The following is a 27,061-nucleotide window of genomic DNA, read 5'->3' on the forward strand; positions in this document are numbered from 1 at the left end:
CTTTGTTAACTCCATTTGCTTTTAAAAGCATTTTCGGCTATAGCAAATAAGAAACAGTAGCAAAAAGACTTACAATTTCAAACACAGCGATTTTGTACAATTACAGGGTTTTCTGGGCCGACTGGCAGACTCTGATGGGATTATGCTATACAGATACAAAACAAAAGATATACATTTTAATCAATTAAAGATAACTATTAAAAATTAGAAAAGTCTCTGTAAATTCCTCCTAAAATAAACTTTCACAAATGTATCCATTTCTAATAAACGTTTGCTATGTTGTTCCCTTCACATCAAGTTCAAAAGCAAGCTGTAACATGAAAAGAGAGGTAGAGAGCCAAGATAGGGATTTTTAAAAAAGGAAGTTGTCAATAGCCCTAAAGAACACTCCACAAAAAATACTCTTCCTTCTGAGAGAACTAAAGCTGAAATCTGCTCAAAACTTTTGGGATGCAATTACAAAAGGGAGTGAGGAGAAAGGAGTGTATGGGGCTGGAATTGGAGAGAGGTAGACTGGTTTCATGCAATTAACTAATAAGCACTGCTTCTTTTTTTTTTTTTTTTTAAGATTTTATTTATTTATTTGACAGAGAGAGACACAGCGAGAGAGGGAACACAAGCAGGGGGAGTGGGAGAGGGAGAAGCAGGCTTCCCGCCGAGCAGGGAGCCCGATGCGGGGATCGATCCCAGGATCCTGGGATCATGACCTGAGCTGAAGGCAGACACTTAACGACTGAGTCACCCAGGCGCCCCTAAGCACTGCTTCTAAACCAATCCCGCAAAGGAAGCGATTCGCAGATTGAAAAACAGACTAACAACAAAAAAAGGCAAAGACCTAATGTAACAACTTAAAAACTAGTTAATATCATTTTTAAAAACATATTCAGGATGAGAGAGAGAGAGAAGAGACAGAGAATATGTGGCAAAATTGAGTAATCTAAGTAAAAGATATTTGGGGGTTTTTTGACCGTTCCTGTAACTTTTCCTCAAAATAAAAAGTTCTACAGAGGCATGCTCATATGGCTTTGAGGAAAAAATACATAAATCTATTCTGAAATACATATATTTAATGCTGCACTGAACCGGATCCAACAACTTAACTTACATGTTTTCAGAACACTCACCCATTGAATGGAAGCCTTGCCTGGGTCTGGATACCAGCTGTCCCAGTTAAGTTAGAGTTGCTTGCTATAGACACATATGAAGATTGCTGTAGCTACACATAAAGAAAGGTAATTTTAGGCCATATTTACAAAAACTCACAATACTCTCAGATGTTATAATCAGTAAGAAACAAATTCATCTACTAAAATAGGAAAAATAGTATGGAGAATTTCATACAGACACAGTACTTCATGGAGCTCTTCTAAAGACCCAAACTAATACTAGAGGTGAAAACAATGTGAACATTTTAAAGTACTACATGGTACAAATACAAGAAATTTTTCACAGAGGAATAAGCCTATGAGGATCAGGAAATTCTAGATGCATGCTCCAAAAGTACAAGTATTAACTTGTATTGGCTAGAACAATGCAATGTGTCTACTTGTAAATAAAATAGGTACTATGCTGATCATTCATCACAATACAAGTTATAGAGAACGACAATTACATGGGCAATCATTTTCTATTTTACATTGATTTCTACACACAAAAAGAGACGCTGATGATAAAAATACTGAACACTCATTTTCTAATCAGTAGCCACATTAAACATACTCCACAGTCCATTTCATTAGAGTACCCAGGTTTCTGTTTCTCTCTCTCAGAATCTGAGGAGATCAATTCAACAGTTTAGAACAGGGTGCTAATCTGCTGGATTCTTACATGAAAAAAAAAACTTCTATCTCTTTCCTAGAAGCAGCACTCCTAACCCTCGCCAGCCAGTTGGATGATAGGCGGCTTTGACCCTAAAGAGGACCAGATGAGAGACGGGTCACTAAAGATGTGTCACCTAGAAATGCATCTCACAGTCTCCTTTCCAGGAGCAAGCCCGTGGCATCCTCCTATGTGAGGAAGAGCCAGATCATAGTCACAGCGCTCTCTACATGCACTTGGACTCTGCCGACTTTAGCTTCAACTTCTCCCCTCTTCTATTTACAGTCTTGTCCTCTCACCAAACTGCTCTCAGTTCCCAAGTGTCTGACTTGTATACGTGACTTGTGCTGGTATTTCGAAATGCTAGAGATACATAAAAATAAATTCAGAAGTTTTCGTTAGCATCTTAATATTTTTGGAAACAGCCATTTTAATACTGAGTAAGACGTTTTCCAGTAGTTTCAGAATGTGACAGGGCTGTACATCTCTGACCAAACTATCCTTTTTGCAGTGCAAGGACTCAGGCTCGTCCTCCTACCTGGGTAACATACTGCGCGGGAAGCACCGCATAGCCCACATTCCCTGCCCCCGGAGCCGGGGCCAGCACCGTGCCTGGCGGCAGGTTAGTGAGGTTGGGCTGGATCTGCGGCAGTGGCGTGGCAGGCATGATGAGCCGCTGCTGTGGCTGGCTGGTGGTAACGATCTGTGAAGTGGGATTGATGGGTTTGGGAACAACCTTAAAAAAAAAAAAAAGAACACATATCCACGGTTACAGAAATACATTTTACAGCTTCTCCATTCAGGATGAATCTCTTGGACGTGAATCCTAACTTTCAATTTGAAAAGTGCACTGTCTGTTTGGGAGAGACTGAAGAAAGTTCTGTGACACTCACCTGTTTGACAGTCTGCGCCGAGACGAGTGGAACTGACATCCGCACGGGAGTGGTATTAACAACCACCGGCTTTGCTTTTTAGAAAAGGGGAGGAAAGGACAATTTATTTACAGGAAATGGTGCTTGAAACATTGAAGATACTTAGTTCTCTCAAGATATCCTCATAAAAGAGCTTAAAGAATCCCACTGGTTTCCTATTTGGGGCCATCTTTAATCAGGAGAGTTCCCTTTTTAAATTCCTTAACCCATCTACCAGGGAACTCAGAGCTAAGGTAGCACCTATAGTCTGTCCGCTTGACAAGGGAACGTTTGTCATTTAAGGCAGTCTACTGAAAGTACTTCAATCTGTGTACTCAGATGACTTAAACATTCCCTACTAAACCTAGTGTTGAAATGTCCTTTAAATAAAAAAACTGCCATTCAGGAGCTTGAGTAACAATGCTGTTCTAGACTCTTTCCAATTGCCATGTTTGTATCGAAACCAGAGAAAATGTCATTCCTGTATAATTCATTATTTACAGAGTACCTACTAAAAGGCAGCATAGCATGAAGGTTAAGAATATGGTATCTTAAGTCATAACACCCTGGAGGCTCAAATTCTAATTCTGCTGCTTTCTAACTCTCTTTGCCTGTATCCTCATCTATAACTTGGGAATAGTACGTCCCTCACAGGGTATATGGATTAAATATGTTAATCCATGGAAATTTATTAGAACAGTGTCCAACAAATAGTAAGTGCTCAATAAATGTTAGTTGCCATTAATGTCATTGTTGTTATGACAACCATTATTACTATATAAATGGCATTGTGGACTGTGTTCCGGGGAAACTAAACTATAGTTTACACTCAAGTAGAGCAGATTAGACATGTACCAAATAAACACGGTTAAAAAAGAGAAAGTGCCGCGGAGTCCAAGGGAGACAGAACGTTACGTCTGCTGGCAGAGGATGGGACTAGGAAAGAATGCGTGGAAGGCACAGTGTCTGAGATGGGTCCTGATCAACGGTCAGGCTGCGAAGAGGGCACCCAGACCAGAGCAGGACATTCCACGCAGAGGCAGGAGCACGAGAAGTGGGGGCTTGATGCCGGAAAGCAGCAAAGCATTTCACAGAATGTTGGTGAACAGACCAGTCTGGCCGGAACCTAGGGTTAAAGCAGGCAAGCCCAGGTCTTGAAGGTCAGGGTTGAAATCTATATATTTAATCTGTATTTTTCTAATTCAGTAGGCAATGAGAAGTTTCTGAGGATTTCGAAGTACAGAAATATGACTGGAATAGCACAAGAAAACCCCAATTTGGTAGCAGTGTGCAAACCAGAATGGAGTTGCACGAAACAAGGCAAGTTAGAGGAGTGTACACACTGAGGGTCTACCTGGGGTGACAGAGCTGGGGACGGACAGGAGAGAGCAGTTGCAAGAGATACGGTGGAGGTGAAAGGAACATGAACTATCACCCAAGTAGACGGCAGAAAGTGCACATATGAGGGAAGAAAACATAAGCCATCGTGAAGCTTTCAAGTGACCGGGAAAATGACAGCTACCAGAACTAACACCTCCAGGAATAGCTGATTTGAAGGGAAGATGAAACCCGACATAGAGAAAAGCTACGAAGAAATTCAGGAGAGAGGCTGGCACCAGACCTGCATGTTTGGACCAAAAGAAGTAAAGTTTTTAATGCTGCCTACTGCCATTTCCACAGTCCAAAAAAGGGACTTAAAAAGACAGGAAGGATGGCCCTTCCGGTTTTATTTATGCAAAAAGACCCAGAGCCAGGTCTGAAAGAGAGGGGCTGAGATAATGGGATCTAAACTGTTCTGAACAATAAAAAGAACAGACTTCCTTAGATAAAAAAGCTTGGGAGGGTTGATGGCTAAAGAGAGAAAGCTGAGAGTGCTGGAAGAACCCCAGACAGTACTCTGACCTAAAAGGGAGTGAGCCCCTGCAGCCAGGAGACAGGGGGAAAGGGGAGAGGGGGAGCGCTCCAGAAAGTGTTTTAGTGGTGATGACTGCATCTCTCTCGATACACTAAAAACCACTCAACTGTATGCTTAACAAGGGTAAATTTTATAGTAGACATGAATTATATCTCAATAAAGTTGTTACACAAAAAGCATAGGACCAGAATTATAGGAGCGGTGACATCTGATACTGGATTTAAAATTATTTCCTGCTCTGATTCTCTTCGGCTGCTTTAGCTTTAGTTAAGTTATGATAACCACCGTACACTGGTCTCAGAGATACTAAAAAGAATTAAAAGGTGAATGAAAAGGCATTAAAAGCCTGAATTCCTGCTTGGAACTTGGAGAACAGACCCCCTACACCACACGCTTCTTGGAGAGGGGATGCTGGTCATCCTTCCGTGAGCACACTGAGCAGCAATTTTGAAGTGACTCCAACAACCAGAGAAGGTAAGAACTTCCTGGTGGTCTCTGCAACAATGGGAAGGAGTGTGTGGCCTGCCCTCAGTCACATCAAATGACAAATGCAGATGATTTTATTTGGATAATAAAGAAAGGGTAACTGTCTCCATGCATGTGGACATACGTAGGTACGCGCACTCACACACAGGCACACAGCTAGAAAATTTGGGAATTCTAGGTTTACATTAGCTTGGCATCTGCATGCTGAGTTTTCACTAAAACCCGGTTAATAAAGAAAATATAAAATGAAGCGGTCAGAAAAGAGAACGCTACAAGTTACCTATGGAAAGGGGGACATATTGGTGCTACATACATAACTACATCAACGGTCTGTATTTCTCTCCCTCCTCAACCTTTGAGCACAGTCCCACATTACTATTACTGCCATTTTCACAGAAGCTGGAATAATCTTTTCTTTACTCTTGAACAGAAATTCTGAATAATCCTCTTAGAACAGACAGCCTCCTTCCAAATTTTAGAAACCATACACCCAAGTGTTTAAGGCTTTTTAATTTCTTAAATTGACTTCCTTACCAAGATGGTAGGGGATTACATTCTAAAGAGATTAATCATGAACTCTTCTGGATCTTTCTACCGTGCTGCCTGCTATCCAGCCAGCAGTGACCATGGTGGAGCCTTTGAATACTGGTATTGTATGGCTTTGGTGGGAAATGTATAACATGAGCCCAACTCCCTTTGGCATAAGGAAATCCCTTATTGGAAAGTAAGCCCTTAGAAAGACATATTAATACATTCGAGGAACTAGAGCAACTATTTTCGTGTATCTCTAATAAAAATTATAAATTCATTATTCCTGTGAAATAATATATACTGTGTATACCTAGGTCTCTTATGGGACAGGAGAGCAGACAGAGAAAACTACGGGTGGGCATAAGGGCAATCACATAGGTGGTTCTGTACATGAGTGGGTGGAAAGAGGGTAGATACGGGGAGAACTGAAGGAGCTGGAGAGATAGAGGTGAGGACAGAAAGGGAAAACTGAAGGTGGAAAGCAAAGAAGAAAAGCAGGGACAAAGAAGGAGGTGTGTGTGAGGGATTTCCAGGAGGCAAAGAGCATACAGTGGTAGAGAGAGGCAGAAAGACAGATATAAACTTGGAAAAGAAGGTACCAATAAATACACTGGAATTATGAACTGTCCCACCTATTCCTCCACTCTTCCTGGATCTTCAGCGTCTTTTCTACTTATTCCAAAGGCTTATTATTGACAAGGAAATTAGTATTAACATTACACTGGAAATGGATCTCAGCATATGGAACACAGACAAACACACACACATAAAGTATAGCCCATTGTACTTAATGGGTGCTTGACATCATTATGACCATCTGAGTAAACCGCGCTTGCAGCACCTCTTTTAGTGGCCTGCTAAGTTTAAGTACTGAGAGGATATAAAACTTGGCTCCCTTAGCAATACACGAGTTTCCTTTTCCTTTTATTAAGAACACCGTAATAAAAGATTTTCTTCTAAAATCCATTTAAAGAGGGATTAGAAAATATAATTACCTGACAGGTCTAATTTTAATAGAATACATACTAAAGTACTGTTTCCCTCACGTATCCTCTAGTTTCTCCCACCAGTAATTTAAAAAATAAATAGGTAGGTTTTCTCTTCCAGTTTCCCTCAGGTGAACTAGCTATCAGCAATAGATAGCTCCAACCCACTGATCCCTTAATAAAAATGAAAGCACAAACAAGTGGTCTTTAATTCTTCTATTTACATCCAGTAAATAATAAATCATTTACTTGCCATCAATTGCTTTTTGACATCGATGGGATATGCAGCAGTCTTCTAAGACAAAAAAATTCGGCCCTAAACTGTGAACTGTCCTGATCCTTTCACACCATTCAACTTCTAACAAGTGGATAAGCGTGGAGAGTGGTTGTGTGTGTGTCTGTGTACATGTATCAGGCGATGGGAAGGGTTCAACACAAACAGAAAACGGAAGGATTACAAACAGGAATACCCTCCAGGAAAAGCACAACTAAGCAAAATAACAAAATATTTTAATTGCTTTTTATTAGCAATTACAGATTCAAAATAAGTAAAGGATGAAAGTAGTATCAAGTTCTTACACCTTGCCTACTAGTCATTTCAACTGATCCAAACCCTACCAAGCAGCTTCACCCAGTTTAGAAAATAAGATAATTTGGTTTCATCTCAATCTGTCCCACTAGCATACATGATAGGCTTATAAACCAGCAATACAATGGCTAACCCCAAAATGATGAATAATTCTGGTGGTCTGGTGGTAGAGTACACTGTGCACCAACTCCTAGCAGAGTGAAAGGCTGTATTGACATACAGCTATGATTCTATTTTGCGGTCTTCTGCAACAGTTGCTGATTCACACTCTCAGCTGAAATGCCACACTTAATCAGGATTTCAGCAAGAAAAGGACCAGTGTTCTTTAATAATGTTCAAAGAATTCATTACTGTTTTTAAAAAATGGTTACTAACCTTGCTGGAGAGGTTGAGTGTTTGTACTGGGATTCTGACTAACTGGCTGGCTTGGGCTACTGGCTGATGTGGCAGTGACAAGCCGGACATAATGAAACTTGCTTCCAGGCACTTGAATCTGCTGGACATTGGGAGCAGTTGCCAGAGGAATAATTGTCTTAAACTGTGATGTGCTCACGCCTCCAACAGTGATGGTCTGCACAGCTGATTTCACTGCCTAGTAAACAATACAACACGGCTATCGTTAATCTGGGCTTTAACTTTCCTACCCTTTTAACTTCTGACAAGTGCTCAAGTAAAAAAGTATGTTCCTGTATTTCATCAAAAGCTGTTGCAAGGAACAACCTGTTCAAAGAGAAATGAAAAGAATAGTAATGAATATAGGAGTGAAACCAAAATTAATGAGTTCTACCTTCCATCTCTAGTAGTTACTTCCTTGAGAATCCAGGTCGGATGACTTGCTATGAAGAAATTATTATTTAAGTTACAAGAACTTACTCAGTTTTGTTAATATTTATGAAAAAAAGAATTATTTTAAAACTCCCAGAATTAAGCCTCATATTCAACACAGAGAAGAGGATGCAGATAACTTGGCTTTATTGCTACCCACCAAATTAACTAGGACAAATTTCATTTTTACATGTTCTAAAAAAGAAAGAAACCCGAAAGAAAAGCCCATCTTATACCCTCATTAAGTCTAGTCGATTCAGTTGTATCCACAGATACAAATGTACCCATTAACATACGGGTTTAACTAAGGGGCCAAATTCGGTCCAAAATTACCCCAATTTTGGTTGTCTAGGGAAACTAATTTTGGGAGATTCAAATTTGAGTCAATATAATCATTTTAATAATTTTTAATACTTTCCTTTATTCTGATAAACAGCAATGTGACTTCCCAAAAAGCTAAATGAAACATCAGAGGCAGAACTGAAGTCTTTCAAGATGTTTTCAGTTGATGTTTAACCAATACACAACAGATTCTTCTCCAAAGCAAAGGTCCAAACCAGATTCTCAACCGGTTCAACAGTATTATTTTATAAAAGAATTACATCCCCACCTATTCTTCAAAGAGCCCTCATGCTAAAAGACAACTGACATGATGGAAAAAATCTGTATTATGTGCATAATAATTTATGAAGGAATAATTCTTAAGAATTTGAACACTGTCATAAAAGCTCAGAAAAAAAGAGAGAGAAAAGAATGTCATTTAGTGTGGAAACTCTACAGGCAATAGTCAAAGGAGATTACTTCAGCATAAAATGATTCACATACTGTCACCGGGGAGAGGCACCACAAAGCAGATTTAAAACAAAGAGAAAACAGCCACAACAGTCATGGGTTAAATGAAAATATAAAACTTAAGAAAAGGGATAAAATGTTTACATATGGAAGCTATTGAAAAATCAAGCAAGCATGAGAAAAATATATACAGTGATGCAAGAGACACAGCCCTTTCTATCTCAGCTCAAAATGGAAAAAAATACCATCCTAAACAAGGTGCCTCAAGCACAGTAAATTTATCGGGTACTTAATATGTATTAGGGACAGTGCTTAAATGATCTGATTTAAATCTAGCAGCCACATTATGAGCCGGGTATAGCATGGGACGAGTACAGGGGCTGGCTTAGTTAAGTTTGCAGAACATACTTAACTTTTTTTCCGTCTCTTCACTTTCAACTTTTCTGCATCCTAAGCTTCAAGCTACAACTCTTACGACATGTATATAATTGGGTCTTTAAAACAAAAATAAGATCTCACTGTATTTTTAAATCAGTATGTGTCTGTTTACATCTAACATAGTTATCCAAAGATCTGGATTTAAATCCACCATTGTACTGTTTCCCATTTGAACCACCTGTCCTCTTCTGTTCCTTTTTTCTCTCCTTTCTTACCTTCTTTTGGGTTAAAAATTTTTTTATTTCATTCCCCCTTCCGGTATTAGCTTTTTATTTATACATTATGTTACCCTGGAGATAACGATGTACAATGCAAGAATTAAATTAGTACTTTACATATCACCCAGGAAATGAAAGAACCCTAGAACACTAACACCATTTACTCTTGCCCCATCTTTGTGCTATTGTTAAGTATTCTAATTCTACATATAATTTTACCTCCACAAAACATTCATTTACATACACCCACAAATTTACCCTTTCTGTCCTTCCTGTATCTTCCTGCTTCAAAGCACTGATGATTTAGGATCATTTTCCTTTTGCGTGAAGAACTCACTTGAGGATTTCCTTAAGTGTGGGTCTGCTGATGAGGAATTCTCTCCATTTTGTGTCTCAAAAAATGTCCAGTTCTTTATTTGTATCTACTTTGTTGAAAAACTCATCTATTAAATTCTTAATCTCCGTTTTAAGTTTCCAGTTTGAAAATATTCATCTGATTTTTTTTTCAATTGAAGCATACTTGATACACAATGTTACACTAGTTTCCAGTTCATTGAATTCCTTCTTTAAGTTTCTAACTCTCTGCTGAAATTCTTCATCTTGTTAAATAAATTTCTGAATATATTAATCTTAGTTATTTTAGAAGTCTGATAACTCCATTACCTATATTTCTTGGTTTTAAATAATTTGGTCTGGTTGCCTCATGTACCTGATGATTTCTGACTAAATGCCAGACATTGTTTATGAAAAATTAAGCATAATTTGAGGCTCTGAATGATGTTATATTCCTCCAGAGAAAATTCACTTTGGCTTCTGGCAGGCAGTTAAAAAAGTAGGGGCAGATTATCCTAAACCAAACAAACAGAGCTGATTTGAAGCGGAGCTTCAATCTTCCAGAGGCCTTATCTATTTCTGGTTCACTCTTCTCCTATATAGTGGCCCCAACTAGGAATCGGGTGTTTATAGGCTTCCTTTGGGCCTGAATCCAAATTTTTGTTCATGAGATTTCTAAGACTGACAGATCCAGTCAGCTCCTTAACTTTTCTGTAGCCACTTTCTGCTCATCATCTCAGTCTTTCAGCTACAACTTACAAATCAGCAAATGCCCTAAAAAGAAGTGTCACAATGAACATGAGGCTGACTTCTCTAGGCTTCCCTTTACTTCATGAATGTGGCCTCTGGTGTCCTAGCTCCCTTACTAGGTCTCCAACGACTTCAAACAGATTTTTAAAATATATTTTTTTCTGTTTTTTAGTTGTTCTTGGTAAGACAGTTGGTCTGCAACAAGCTAGTTCTGCACAGCCAAAAACAGAAAATACCAACTGCCAGGGTTTTAATCCAGGCTACAACATTCCTTGTTGTGTGACCTTGTGCAAGTGACTAAACTTCTCTGTGCCTGTTTTCTCAACTGAAAATGTGAAAATAATACCTTTCTTAAAAGGGCTGTTATTAAGGATTAAATGAGTTAAATTATATGAAGTACAAATAATAACTTATCACATATTATAATGCTCAATAAATGTGAGCTGCTGTTTGTATCATCATTATGCCCATTATAGATGGGAGAAACTGAAGCTCAGAGAGATTAAGAAATTTGCCCAAGGTCACAAAGCTGAAAAGTAGCAGAGCCAGGATTTGAACCAGACCCAACTCCAAAGCCCATTCTTTTAAGTAGGACATCATAATGCCTCCAGCTGTAGATGCTTAATGAATAGTTATTAAGTGACTAAATAAAAGAAAATAGTATCCAGTCCTCAAGAACTCCAGTAAGAACTAAAGTTGCACATTTGCCTCTAAGAAACATTGAAAGTATTTTTTTAAATCAGTATGCTGAATAGAAGTATAAACACATTATTTAAATGTTTTTATTTTAAAACAATTTTAGACTCACAAGAAGTTACAAAACTAAAAGAGTTCCCATGTACACTTCCCCAATAGAATAACATCTTACATAACCACAGAATATTATTAAAACCAGGAAATTGGTACAATACTATTAACCCAACTACAAAACAGAACTTATTCAGATTTCCCAGTTTTTATATGCATTTTGGGGGGATGTATACTAAAGACTGTATAGATTCATGTAATCAAATTACCATCAAGTACAAAATTGTTCCATCACCACAAAGAAACTCTCTTGCACTGCCCTTTATATGCACACCCTCCCCCACCAACACCAACTCTTGACAACCACTTACTAAACTGCATTTTCCCAACACCTGAAATACTAGGTAACATATAACAGTTTCTATTTTTGCAAAAGACAGAGGCATTAGCATACACTTAATTTCCTTGAGAATTCACAAGTTGGTCCCTTCCTAGAAGTACAACAGTCTGAGAAACTCCATATGAATGCCTCTCTGAATATACCACATTACCAGAAAAATAGTTAATATGAATTCAATAAAAATCTTCAGGTATCTCTTGGGGCACCTGGGTGGCTCAGTCAGTTAAGCATCCGACTCTTGATTTTGGCTCAGGTCATGATCTCAGGGTTGGATGATCATGTGGGACTCCACGCTGGGCGTGGAGCCTGCTTAGGATTCTCTCTCTCCCTCTCCCTCTGCCCCACCCCCCACACCTCCCCCCATTGCACGTGCTCTCTCTCTCAAAAAAAAAATATAAATTTTTTTTAATTAAAAAAAAAATCTTCAGGTATCTCTATTTCCTGATTAACATCCTTGACAGCTGGTTTAAAACACAACTATATTAATTTAAATTCAAAATAGCAACATTTAACATGCATTAAGGGCTTCCCTCAAATACCTGGACTTGAAAGATTCTATTTATACTATTTCCTAAGCTATTTCTTTCTTTCTTCTTTTTTTTTTTTTTGGTAAAGATTTTATTTACTTATTTGAGAGAGAGTGAGAAAGAACACGAGAGAGGGGAGGGTCAGAGGAAGAAGCAGACTCCCCACTGGGCAGGGAGCCTGATGTGTGGCATGTCCTGGGACTTCAGGATCATGACCTGAGCTGAAGGCAGACACTTAAAACTGACTGAGCCACCCAGGCACCCCTTTCTAAGCTATTTCTATTTACAGATTAATACCATAATTGTGTGTTTAAAATAAATTTCTTTGAACATTATTTTCCAATTAGCAAATGGCAAAAGTTCTTGCTTAACTGACGTTTACCTAAAAGGAAAGAAATGAAACACTCTTCTAGTTCTGCAAATGAGGATTCTTATTCTATTTGGTGAAGTTGGAGGGAGGGAGGGAGGGATGGAGGGGGAGAGAGAGGGAGAGAGAGAGAAAAGGCTCAACCAATATCCAAAAACAGTAAGTTTGTAGGGTTCCATATTTGGTTCTGTTTGTAAATACTGCTTAGAAATCATTGTTTGGACAATATGGGCTTTGGTTCTAGTTAAGTCTCAATCATGTGTGTATTTTGGCAAGCAACCTAATGCTTCTTTATATCTTTGTTTCTCTATTGTATAAGGGAGAACATTACCACTAAATGAAATCTCACTTTGAGACACCTCCATAAATTGTGCTGTTTCGAACAGATATTAAGATGGCCTTTGTTTAATCTCCTGCAAAATCAGAACAAGATTTTCCTTAATGCTAACTGGGCAGTGTTTACTAAAGTGTGTTACTAAAGTGTGTTTGTTTCATTAAACATTAACTCTTCAGGATTAGATATTACATGAAACAGCCTACTCTGTCAAATTAATTTATGAAACCCTAAGGTAAACAAAGTTAAACAAAAGCCTTCTCAGAGCCCTTACTATATGCTACTGACCACTACACATTTCCTAGATGGATATGGTATATGGTGTTCCTCAAACTTATTTAGCAGTAGCATTTGTGGGGAGGGGGGGATTTTTCTTTTTTTAAAAAAATATATTGGTGCCAAGAGAAAGGCAGATGGTACCATGTAAAGACACCCTATAGGAAATAGCTTTTCACCAGAAGTTGTAATAAAGAATGGCAGAGCAGACATAATGAATCCTAAGCAACCTGCACCATAAATATTTGTGAAATATCTTAAGATAGCATTTCATATGTATTTCTTTTTTTTTTTTTTTTTAAAGATTTTATTTATTTATTTGACAGAGAGACAGCGAGAGAGGGAACACAAGCAGGGGGAGTGGGAGAGGGAGAAGCAGGCTTCCTGCCGAGCAGGGAGCCCGATGTGGGGCTCAATCCCAGCACCCTGGGATCATGACCTGAGCCAAAGGCAGACGCTTAACGACTGAGCCACCCAGGTGCCCCTCATATGTATTTCTACATAGAACATGACTTAAGACTCATTTTGAATCTAGGTAAATGGCAACTAATTTTGGCATAATTTTAAAAGAGAAAAAAGCTTATGTTTTTTTTTTATTGAAATATAATTGACATATAACATTATATTAGTTTTTGAGTCTACAGAATGATTTCATATATATGAAAAAAATATTTATATTATATATATATATATATATTTTAAAGATTTTATTTATTTATTTGACAGAGAGAGAGCATAAGCAGGGAGAGCAGCAGGCTGAGGGAGAGGGAGAAGCAGGCTCCCCTCTGAGCAGGGAGCCTGACACAGGGCTCAATCCCATGACCATGGGATCATGACCTGAGCCGAAGGCAGATGCTTAACCGACTGAGCCACCCAGGTGCCCCCACATATGTATATATTGCAAATTGATTACCACAATAAGTTAGCATCCATCACTGGACATAATGAAGTATTTCTTGTGATGAGAACTTTTGAGATCTACTCTCTTAGCAACTTTCAAATATACACTATGTTAACTAAAGTCATCATGCTGTACATTACATTCCCAGAACTTATTTACCTTATAACTAACTGGAACTTTGTACATTTTGATCATCTTCACCCATTTCACCCACAACCAACCCCACCCCACAGCAAACACCAACCTGTTCTCTGTATCTATGAGTTCATTTTTCTTTTTCTTTCTTAAGATTCCACATATAAGTGAGATCACACAGTATTTGTCTTTGTGTCTGACTTACTTCATTTAGCACAATGCCCTCAAGGTTCTTCCATGTTGTGGCAAATGGCAGGATTTTATTTTTTTTTTTAATGGCTGAATACTATTCCATTATACATATATGACATATATATACATATATATGTGTGTGTGTGTGTGTGTATGTGTGTATCACATCTTCTTTATCCATTCATCTGTCAATGGACACTTGGGTTGTTTTCATGTCTTGGCTATTGTAAATAATGCTGCAAAAAACATTAGAATGCAGACATATTTTCAAGATGGTGATCTTATTTCCTTCAGATAAATACGCAGATGTGGAATTGCTGGATTATATGCTGGAGTTCTATTTTTAATTTTGGGGGGAACCTCCATACTGTTTTCCATAGTGGCTGTGCCAATTTTCATTACCAGCAGCAGTGGCTAGTGTTCCTTTGACATTCTCACCAACACTTGTTTGTTGTGTCTTGTCTTTGCTAATAGACATTCTAATATGTGTGAGGTGACATCTCATTGTGGTTTTAATTTGCATTTCCCAGGTGATTATTCATGCTGAGCACCTTTTCATGTGCCTGTTGGCCATCTGTATGTCTTCTTTGGAAAAATGTCTATTCAGTTCCTCTGCCCATTTATTTTTTAATTGGATTGTTTGGTTTCTCTCAATAATTGTATGAGTTCTTTATATGTTTTCAATATTACCCTTTATCAGATATATGATTTGCAAATATTTTCTCCCATTCCATAGGTCACTTTTCCATTTTGTTGATGGTTTTCTTTATTGTGCTTTTTAGTTTGATGTAGTCCCACTTATTTGTTTTTGTTGCCTTTGCTTTTTTTTGGTGTCAAATCCAAAAAATCATTGCCAAGACTGATGTCAAAGACCCCTTTCATTTTCTTCTAGAAGTTATATGGTTTCAGGTCTTATATTCAAGGCTTTAATCTATTTTGAGTTTATTCTTGTGTATGATGTAAGATAATAGTACAATTTCATTCTTTTGTATATGGCTATCCAGTTTTCCTAACACCATTTACTAAAGAAAGTATCCTTCCCCAATTCTATATTTTGGCTCCTTTGTCATAAATTAATTGACTATACTATATTAATTGGGTTATTTCTAAGCTCTCTATTCTGTGCCACTGATCTGTGTATATGTGTTTATGCCAATACCATACTGTTTTGGTTACTATGGGTTTGTAATATAGTTTGAAATCAGGAATTTGTAGGGTTTCATATTAATATGGTTTTTAAAAAAGATTTATTTTAGAAAGAGAGAGAGAAAGAAAGTTCACACACATGTGAGTTGGGGGAGGGGCAGGAGGAGAGAATTTTCAAGCAAACTCCCTGCTGAGCACGGAGCCCAATGTGGGGCTCAATCCCATGACCCATAAGATGGTGACCTGAGATGAAACCAAGAGTCAGACATTCAGTGAGTGAGCCACCCAGGCACCCCCATATTAATATGGTCTTTAAAAATTTGTGAATGTTTATAGAGCTTATCATCATGGAAAAACTATGTTTATATTATCCTAATTACCAAACTTCAGGTTATTACTTATTAAAATAAATAAACCTAACAAGAAGCAAATTGGCAAGCTTTAAAATGTTTCCAGACTAAGAGACAAATGAGAAAATAGGAAGAGATAAATATTATATATATTATATGACTAATAACAAAGTCAAACCTTGAGATGATACCAGAACTTTTAGCACTGTTTTATTAACTGATGAAATATTATGAAATAGCTGTAAGGCATTCTTTTGTTATTTTTTCATGGATATTAACCCAACTTATGTTTTATTTATAGTTACGAAGTACAGTGACAAGGATGAGTAATTGAAATATATTAGTATCCATGGAAGCATTCAAAGAAAGAGTCAAATGACTATTAACAGGCAAAATTAGACAACCCGCTTTATAAGCATCAGCCTTATACAAATCAGGAACCAGCCGTACTAAAGATTAAAACATTATCAAGATAGGATAAATAAAATAGTATGGGACTGGCCTAGGAGCAGAGTACTAAAGATCAAAAGAATAGATAAAAGAACCTATATAACAAACAAATGAACAAAGACAAAAGAGACAAAAACCACTCTTAAACACAGAGAACAAATTGGTGGTTGCCAGAGGGAAGTGGTTGGGAGGATGGGTGAAATAAAGAGGATTAAGAGCACACTTAACCGTGATGAGCACTGAATAATGTATAGAATTGTTGTATCATTATATTGTACACCTAAACTAATATCACACTGTATGTTAATTATACTTCAATAACAAAAAGGGGGAAGAAAGGAAAAAAGATTACAGAACAATGAAAATTAACTACAGCTATAGATTATGACATAGGTGAATCTTAGACATTATGTTGTAAAGCAAGTTTCAAATTATTAAATTTGGTATTGTAACAAAAATAATTTTGAAATAAACTATTTGGAGAATTAAAGAAAAAGAACCTATATATAGAATAGTTCATGATGAAAGCTGGCATCTCAAGTCAACAGAGAATGGTGAGCTATTCAATAAACAAATTAGCTATTTGGTCTGAAGAAAAAAAGCTGGATCCCTATAACTCATTCTGTGTAATAAATTTCAAATAGATCAAAGATTTAATCTAAAAAAAAAACCCAAAAACCAATACTGAACACACAGACCAATGAAACAGAATAGAGTCCACAAAGAAACCTGCACATATATGGTCAGATGATTTTTAACCAGGGTGCCAAGACCATTCAATGCAGAAAAGACAAATGGTGCCAGGAAAACTGGATATCCACATGCAAAAGAATGAAGTTGAATGACTCCTCTCCCAACATCATATACAAAAATTAACTCAAAAGGGATCCACGATCTAAATGTAAGATCTAATACTAAAAACTCTTACAAGAAAACATAGGGCATCAGAGTTCACAGAAGAGGAGTGCAGAAGACACAAAGACATGAATAATTTTTTAAAATATAAATCTGAGATCTTTTAATCAATTAGATTGGCAAAGACTAAAAATGACTGATTAAATAAGAGAGCACAGAAATAGACTCATAAAAATGATCAACTGATCGATCTCTGACAAAGGAGCAAAAATAATTCAACAGAGATAGTTTTTTCAACAAATGGTGCTAGAACAATAGGTCACCCACATACAAAAAAGTGTATCTCAACACAGACACCTTTCATATGGACTCAAGACCTAAAACTATAAAACTGTGAAACAGTACAACTCCTGGAAGATAACACAAGAGAAAATTTAGTTTACCTTGGGTTTGGTGATGACTTTTTAGATACAAAACCAAAAACACAATCCCTGAAAGAAAAAATTGGTACGTCAAACTTCATTAATATTACAAATTTCTGCTCTGCAAAAGATACTGCTAAGAGTATAAAAGATAAGCCACACAATAGGAGAAAGTATCTGTAAAACACATGTAAAGTCTAAAGATACAGGAGCCATCTGGGTTCCATTCCAGAAATTACTGAAACTAAACAGGACCACAGGAATGCAACCAGCTGGGCGCCTGGGTGGCTCAGCCGGTTAAGCGGCTGCCTTAGGCTCAGGTCATGATCCCAGGATCCTGCGATTGATCGAGCCCCGCATTGGGCTTCCTGCTCAGCAGGGAGTCTGCTTCTCCCTCTCCCACTCCCCTTGCTTGTGTTCCCTCTCTCGCTGTCTCTCTCTCTGTCAAATAAATCAATAAAAAAAAATCTTTAAAACAAAAAAAAAGGAATGCAACCAGCCTATGAAACACTATAGCATATAAACAACCCAATTCTGTGGTTTTTTTTTTAAAGGGCAAGAAAAAAAGAAGATGAAAAAAACTAAGAGAAATAGCAATCATTCACAAACTTATCTGATCACAAACTTATCTGATCCCAAATTCAAACAAGTGTAAAAATAAATATGATGATTAGGGAAATGCAAATTAAGTAGGTTTTTTTTTTTTTAAAGATTTTTTTTAAATTTATTTATTTGACAGAGAGATAGCACAAGTAGGCAGAGCGGCAGGCAGAGGGAAAGGGAGAAGCAGGCTCTCTGCTGAGCAGGGAGCCCGATGGAGGGCTCGATCCCAGGAGCCTGGGATCATGACCTGAGCCGAAGGCAGCCGCTTAACCGACTGAGTCACCCAGGCGCCCCTTAACTAGGTATTTAATGACATTATAGGAATATGGGTAAGTTAAAAAAAAAGACATATCTACAGATGAAATGACATGATTTACTTAAAAAAAAAAAGTAGGAGGAGGTGAAAACATTATAGATGAAAACAAGGTAAAGCTGATAATTCTAAAGTTGGATAAAGGGTACCTGTACATGGGGGTTAATTATACTATCCTAACTTTTTAATATTTTTAGACTTTTAATATTTAATTTTAGGGGCACCTGGGTGGCACAGTCAGTTAAGCATCTGACTCTTGGTTTTAGCTCAGGTTGTGATCTCAGGGTCCTGAGATCAAGCCCTGTATTGGGCTCCACGCTCAGCATGAAGTCTGCTAAAGATTCTCTCTCCCTCTCCCTCTGCCCCTCCCCCTCCAGCTCACTCATACTCTCTCTCTAAGTAAATAAATAAATCTTTAAAAATATTTAATTTTAAGTTTCTATAGTAAAAGGTGTTAATAATATGGCCACAGGATCCCACAGGTATTCAATCAACATAATTATAAAAGCATAAAACAAAACCAATACAACAGAAAAGAGAATAAATTCTCAGTCATTTATTCCTTCTGCTCCTATAACCTGGCTATTGGGTACTGGTATGAGGAGCTAGAAACAAAATAAAGCTTCAGGCAGAAGAATCCCAATGGAACCTATAATTTATCTCAACTCCAACTCTTATTACAACAATCTATGTCAAAGTTTATCAGGAAAACAGACACCCTTCAATTCAAATTGTACTCATTACCACCACGATCACTTCCAACTCAAATATGTGAGAGCTTCACAGCCAAAGCAAAAGCTATCAACTTCTGAAATCTCTGTCCCCAAACGGTTCTAACTTAACTTTTTGATATTGTCATTGCTCATATCACTTCCTGCCTGGATATTTGCAAAACAAATACAATCATCTTTATGACTAGCCTCTACCTGCCACCAGAGACATTGCTATTTTTTTTGCAAACTTCACTTTAATTCTTTAGCTCTTGTTGCCTCAGAAACATTCCATGAGTCTCCATTTAATGACAAAATTAAACCTAAATTTGCTTTGTTCTGAAAATTATCCATAATCTAACCTTATCTATATATGCTCTCCATTCCCTCCAAAGCATTACTAATTCTGATCAGAACAGTTGTCTTAGTGCCCCACACGTACACTGTATCTATTTCAGCTCTAGTCCTTCACTCTTGTGGCTGACATCCACTCTAATTCATACCCATTCAAAACCTTAGCTCAGGGATACCCTCTCTAATCATCCTAACTGTGGTTCAATCTCCTTACATAGGATCTCATGCCATCATGAGTCTGTTCATGGTTTTGCAATTTTATATGTTTGTATAATTATTTGATTCATTTCCATCACACTCCCTCCCACAACCTCCATAGACTTTAGGTTCCACGCCTCTAATTTTGTTCTCTCCTGTTTCCTAGCACAGCCCCTAACACATAGTAGGCATTGGTTAAGTATCTGAGTAAATGGTGAATGAAGGAAGAGGACTTAACTCTCTTTAGTTTTGAACTATCTTGTCTATACCACACAACTAAGCACCTATTTCATTATTCATTATTGTTTTATGTGCATTCAATTTTGTCTGCCCAACCACCACTGTAAGCTCTTCTATAGTTCCCACAGTCTTAGCACAGGGGACACAATGACCTCAAAAAATACTGATAGCCACTGATAAACAGAGAATAGAAGAGTATCCCTCTATAATAGAAAACTTCATTATTGTTCAGGTTCCCAGCTTCCTGACTAATGTCAATTACCCATGTTAATGTAGCACTCTTATGCTATATATGGATGATTATGCTACAGACTGCTTTCTGCTAACTAAAATCCACAGTCTCTTCTGCTTCCTAAGCATATAGCCAATTATATTTCCTAGCCTCCCTTGTTAAGGTGAGGCCATGCAACTCAGTTTTATTTTAGCTAGTGAAGTGAAGGGATGCGTATTTCCAGGTCTGGCCCATAAAAGCCTCCCACGTGTGCTTTCCCACGTCTTTTCCCTTCCAGCTGGCTAGAATGGAGATAACCTTCGGAGAGACTAAGAACATCATTCAGTTTGTTGTAATTTCAAGCCTATTATAAATACTAGTAAAATTAACATAAACCTGTCACATTACTTTTTATAATGTATTCCAGGGAATCAAATCAACACGGTGATTTGATACTCACCAGTATCTATTACATTTTTTTTAATACAAATAAACCAATCTTTAGCAGTCAGAAATTTACATTATTCCCTTTACTCCGTAAACTTGTAGTTAATTCCATAAACTCTAAAGATTTTATTCCAGTGTAACATTTTTATGTTTGAAATTCTTTTATAATCCTCTGAAACAAAAAGATGTATATAAATTGAAAATTTAAAAACATTATTTCCCATTAATGTAAAGCTCTAAGTATTATATAATTTTGTCTGGATTGAGTTAATTACTGTATAGACTTAATCAAAGCAAAATAAATATATTACAAATTGTGATTATTACAAATAAAAAGGATTTTATTAGAATGCATCTCTTAATCAGATGGATGATGGTACTCCTTTTTTAACATTATTTCCCATACTCACAGCTGAACATTACATATTGCAAGAGTGAGAGTTCAGCACCAATTCTATTCGTATTTTTCTTATAAATACTAAAAACATTATTTGCACAAATAAGTATACATGAACAGATGAATATTTATTGTAATAACATACATTAATATTCTGAACAACTCCTGAATTTTATACCCAAACTTAAATTTATTCTACCATCAAAAATTATTTTTAATGATCTGAAAACTCACTTAGGTCCTCCTTTAATTTAGTGGAGAGAAAAAAACCTGGAACCTATCTGAACTACAAGCAAAAGTTTTAATAATCTGCAGTCATTTGTTTCTCAATTTCTAGGACATATGTTAAAATGTTTTTTTATGGGTGCCTGGATGGCTCAGTTGGTTAAGCAACTGCCTTCGGCTCAGGTCATGATCCTGGAGTCCCGGGATCGAGTCCCACATCGGGCTCCCTGCTCAGCAGGGAGTCTGCTTCTCCCTCTCCCGCTCCCCCCTCTTGTGTTCTCTCTCTCTCAAATAAATAAATAAAATCTTAAAAAAAAAAAGAAAAAAGAAAAAATTAAAAAAAAAAAAATAAAAATGTTTTTTTACCCAAACCTGTCAAATGATAGGTGCCCTGTTTATCCAGACACATTCAAAAATAATTAGGAAAAACTTTTCTTAACTTCCTACAATGATAACAATATTTCTTTCTTAACAGAGATTTGGGTTACATAGATATATGCATTTTTATCTAAACTCATCTAATGGTACCTTTAAGATCTGCATAGTTCAGTATACATAAAGTTCACCTCAAATGAAAAACCTCTAAACAAATAGTGAATTCTAGTCAGTGGTATGCTTGATGAAATATCTGGGGAGAAGTATACTGGACATGTACAACTTACTCTGAAAGGAATTTTAAAAATAAGGTGATTAATGGATACAGGGACAGAGAGATAAATGACAAAGCAACTACAGTAAACTGTTGAATCTAGAATTTAATTATAAAAGCTTCATAGAATTCTTCCAACCTAGAAGAGCCAGAAGTAGGAAGAATTCAAGAAGTTATACTGGTCATAGGAATCAGAGAAGAAACTTTATTTATTTATTTATTTATTTTAAGCTTTTCTTAAACCATCCATACATAGCTTATGCTCTGAAATTCTTCACATGGCAGTCTGCATTCTAAATGGCTAGGTGATGGTTCAATTACTTACCACAGGCAAGGCAAAGAGGACAATTTGTTTACCAAATAAAAGTAAAAAAGGAAAAGCACTCCCCTGGGTTGGAGAGCAAAACTGACAAGAAGTATATATAAAGTATATTCAAAGATATCAAAGATAATTTACATAAACTCTCAAAAGTAGACAGTAAGATATTTTGAAGATGGATTCACGTTCATCATAAAGACATTAAGGGAAAAAAAGGTAACCATTAACATTACATAAAGTATGATGAGGCCTTACATTTTAGGAATATTTATTTACTCTAAGACCAAACTAGTGGGAAAGAAAGGGTTTTGAAATTTCTAGCCTCTCTTTTCTTTGATCCAATTTCTTTTTTTAAAGATTTTATTTATTATTTGACAGGGAGAGAGTAAGACAGCACAAGTAGGGGGGAGCAGCAGAGGGTGAGAAAGAAGCAGGCTCCCCCGAGGAGCAGGGAGCCCGATGTGGGACTCAATCCCAGGACTCATGACCTGAGCCAAAGGCAGACACTTAACCGAATGAGCCACCCAGGTGCCCCTCTTTGATCCAATTTTCTAGAACACAAGGTCTGGAAACCTTTACCTCTCTTGAGCTTCATTTATCCAAAAGTTCACTATCCTGAAATCTTTCTGATCAGATTTGAAATGAATCAACAGCCCAGCTTCACTCTGTGTTCTAAGTCACCTACTTTTAATAGAATATGGTTTCCCCACCCTAGATGTATAAGTTTAAATATCCAAAAAAAATTTTTAAAGGGTCCAGCCAGCCATTCCAGCAATAAAATGAGAGGAAGACTAAGAGATGACCTAGATGTTGCAACCATCAGATAACTATTTAAAATAACTATGATTACTATATTAGCCGACTCAGTAGGAAAGTAAGACAACATGCAATGAACCGTGGGGGAAATGCAGCAGAGAGATGGAAACTGGAAGAAAGAGTCAATGGAAAGGCTAGAAATTTAAAAAATACAACTATCAGTGATGAAGAAGTCCTTCAATGGGCCTAGTCAGTAAACTCCACACAAAATGAGGAAGGAATCAATGCATTTGAAGACATGTCAATAGAAATTACCCAAATCAAAACAAAAAGAAAACAAAGTGGGAGAGGAAAAATAGAAGAGAGTATCTAGAGCTATGGATCTGTATCAGTCTAACATTTTTAAAAATAGAGTTCTAGAATGAGAAGAGAGAAAGTGAGGCAGAAATATTTGAAGAGATAATAGTCAAAAGTTTTCAAAAAATATAAAAGACAATAAATTATTACATCCAAGATAGTTTAAAATCAAGATAAATATATAGTTAAAAAAGAAAGCAATAATAACACAGCACACAGCTGGATACATTAACAGTCAAATCACAGAAATCCAAATATAAAGAGGAAATCTTGAAAGCAGGCAGGGGCAGAAAAGACACATTACATATACAAAGGAAGAAAAGATAAAAATTACAACATTACTTCTTGCCAAAACTATGCAATCTAGAAGTCAATGGGGTGACTTTTTTAAAGCACTGGGGGAAAACTGTCAACCTAGAATTTCTTACCCAGTGAAAATATCTTTCAAAAGTAACAGCAAAATAAGACTTTTTCATGCAATACAAAAGCTGAGAGAATCTCGTCAGCAGAATTTTCCTTAAAAGAAATTTCAATTTTCCTAAGAAAATTAAACTTTCCTAAAGAAAGGTTTTTGTTTTTTTTTAAGAGTTTTACTTATTTATTTGAGAGGGAGAGAGAATGCAAGTGGGGGAAGAGCAGAGGGAGAGGGACAAGCAGACTCCCACTGAGTGTGGAGCCTGATGTGGGGTCTGATGTCAAGACCCAAGTTGAAACCAAGAGTTGGATGCTCAACCGACTGAGCCACCCAGGCACCCCTCGTAAAGAAAGTTCTTTAGGGAGGAGTTTTATACCAAACTAAGATTGGGGCCTACAGAAAGAAAGCAAGTGTGCAAGATATAGTTAAAATGAAAATAGATAAAGGACTTACTTTTCTTATTTTTAGTTATTTTAAAAGGTAATTTTGTGTAAAGCAAAAACAAAAAATGTATTATGGAGTTCATAACATGTAAAAGTAAAATGTTTAACAGTGACAGCATAAAGGATAGGAGAAAAGAACTGGAAGTATTCAACTATAAGGTTCTTACCCTACATGAAGTGACATAAATATAAATAAGTCAAAAATGTATTATTTGACTCTAGAGGAACCAATACATTTTTTAAAAGTTTAAACTACAATAAGCCAATAGTGGAGATAAAATAGAATCACAAAAACTATTCAAACCCAAAAGAAGGCATAAGAAGAGTTATATAAAAAAAAGAGATGAGACAAAGAGAAAATAACTAGTAAGATGCAAGATTTAAATCCAATCATATGAACAATTACATTAAATATAAATGGTCTAGAAACACTGATTTTTTATATTGACTATGTATCTAATCATCTTGCTAAATTTATATATTAATTCTAATAGTTCAATAGCAGATTCTTAAATTTTACATGTATGTAATAACATAATATGTAATCTGTGACATTTTTTTACTTTCTTTTGAAACCCTATGCCATCTGTTTCTTTTTCTTGCAATACCACATTAATGCAGTAGAACTGAACAAGTGTGGGAAGTGGATATGCTTGTTCAACACTGCAACATAACATGAAGTTTGATGCATTTTCTACCTTTTCAAATTACTAAAGTATCTTTATATTTTTATTGTTTGAAGTATTTTTAACCAAAACGGAGGCTGGCTACCATCAGGATTTTTCCGCATGTATTGAGAGGTACTGTATATATTTGTAAAATTATTCTTTTTCCTATTAATGTTGTGAACTCGATGGATAGATTTCTGAATGTTAAATCACACTGCATTTCTGAAATAAATCCAAATATGCCATGAAAAAAAAACAGTACTTAAAGGTAAGAATAAGATTACAGGACAAAAGACATTAAGTGTCAGAAAGTAGAGAAGAGCACTGCTAAAATCTAAAGCAAGAAGGAAGTAAACCATGTAGAACATTTTCATTGGTTTAGTGCTTATTTACATATCTAATAAATACTTTAGACTGAGGATTACTTTAGAAAATAAATATAATGGAAGAAATATGTCCTACAATAACAGACAACTACAGTATCAAGTAAATCGAGAAAATATTAGACATGCCTGACTTTCAAAACAAACCTGAAAACATTAGTTTCAAAGATGGAGAAGAAAGTGAGAATGGTCTGAAGAATGTAATGAGAAGAAGCAAGGAAGACTCACAGTCCTGTCCCCTCCACCGCAGGCTCAGTGGCCTAAGGACTAAAGGAGAAAAAAATGGCCATCATTTAAGAGGTCTGCTGGGGCAGTATCCTAAGGGAGAGTTGGGTATCTGTTAGAACAAGAAAATAAAAGGAACATTCAGTAAAGAGACTGAGGATTTAGGGTATTATTTTGATTATGAACTCCAGGGAGGGCACAGTGGAGGGAGTTCAAGAGTAGGGGATAGGTGGGAACAGGGACAGAAGATATTGACAGCCTTAAGGAGATTAGATGTGAGAGATAAAACGTGTTATAGGAATCTGGGCCTTTGGATGTTACCCAATATAAACAGGGATAAATAATGAGAGAATTCCTGGTTATTCAAGGCAGATGGTGGTCAGATTGTGAATGTTGGCAGGTAGGAAAAGGTGGGGATTTGGAGTTTCCTTTTGACCACTAATGATCAATGGGGCAAATCCTTATTTTTCAGTCTTTTTCTTAACTGACTTTCCTAACATTTGAGATTATAGCCCAATATCATTCTTGAAGTCATCTCCCCTTCCAGTTTTTTTTAGTTTCTCCTACTACCTCTCTTACCATTCCTTCTTTTCCACTGACTCCTTCTCTTCTACTAACTCTTAATATTTCTGTGGTTTGGTCCTGCTTTCTTCTCTCTACAGAAAACCTCATGCTCCCTTGATTTCATCTCTATGCATAGTTTTAGTCACTGCCTATATTCAGCTTCCTAATGGACATCTTCCTTTAGCTATTCAGCTGGTACTTCGATGACCAACATCTCCAAGAATTAAACAGTATCTTTTTGCCCAAATCAGCTATTCTCCCTGTATTTCCTCTCTAGTATAAAACGATAATGTGATTTTTTTCTACTATCTCAAATTTGGCTGAAGTGAGAACTACAAATAATAAACCCCCACACTCTAAAAAGTAAGACAAGACATCCATGGCGGACTTACTGAAAGACAGCATCCCTGTCATCTACCTCCTGCCTATTGAAAATGAAACAAAACAGATTAGAAATAGAAGTGAATTCATAAAGACAGAATGCTTAGGCTTTATACCTCAGTAAGAACAAAGGCAGGGGCTCTCCAAGAAAATCTCTGGGATAGACTGGGTCACAACTCTAAGAAGGGAAAACGGACATCTTAATTTTTGGTTGGCAACATACTGTGATAAAGAAACTGTGTGTGTGTGTGTGTGTGTGTGTGTGTGTGTGTGTGTGTGAGATAAAGTCTCAAGTCTATCTTGGTCTAGCCACACCAGAAATGAATGCAATGAGAGAGTTCCTGGGAGAACCTGACACATACCCCCAGGAGTTTAGGACATATGTGAACACAGAAACTTGTCCCAGCCTGCAGAAGGGCTACAGCATCTTGATGGGCCAAAGACATGTACCTCTGCTGTAAGGGTGGCTCTGCAGTAAAAGGCTGTAGACTACAGGAGTCAAGCGACAG

General features: G+C 36.8%; 1 protein-coding gene across 9 annotated transcripts in view; it reads right to left on the minus strand.

The window, feature by feature from the left end:
* The window catches only part of LIN54 (lin-54 DREAM MuvB core complex component), an 80,894-nt gene that overhangs the window by 11,372 nt on the left and 42,461 nt on the right, over window positions 1-27,061 (minus strand). For all 9 annotated transcript variants that reach the window (XM_032400681.1, XM_032400675.1, XM_032400682.1 and 6 more), the window contains 5 exons: window positions 7,612-7,828; window positions 2,712-2,785; window positions 2,357-2,554; window positions 1,125-1,216; window positions 74-145 (listed from right to left, as the gene is read on the minus strand). In XM_032400681.1, the coding sequence (XP_032256572.1) occupies window positions 74-145; window positions 1,125-1,216; window positions 2,357-2,554; window positions 2,712-2,785; window positions 7,612-7,828 (653 nt within the window). The remainder of the gene's footprint in view (window positions 1-73; window positions 146-1,124; window positions 1,217-2,356; window positions 2,555-2,711; window positions 2,786-7,611; window positions 7,829-27,061) is intronic.

Source organism: Phoca vitulina, unplaced genomic scaffold (genome assembly GCF_004348235.1).
Source record: "Phoca vitulina isolate PV1807 unplaced genomic scaffold, GSC_HSeal_1.0 scaffold3, whole genome shotgun sequence".
In the NCBI taxonomy this organism is placed as follows: domain Eukaryota; kingdom Metazoa; phylum Chordata; class Mammalia; order Carnivora; family Phocidae; genus Phoca; species Phoca vitulina.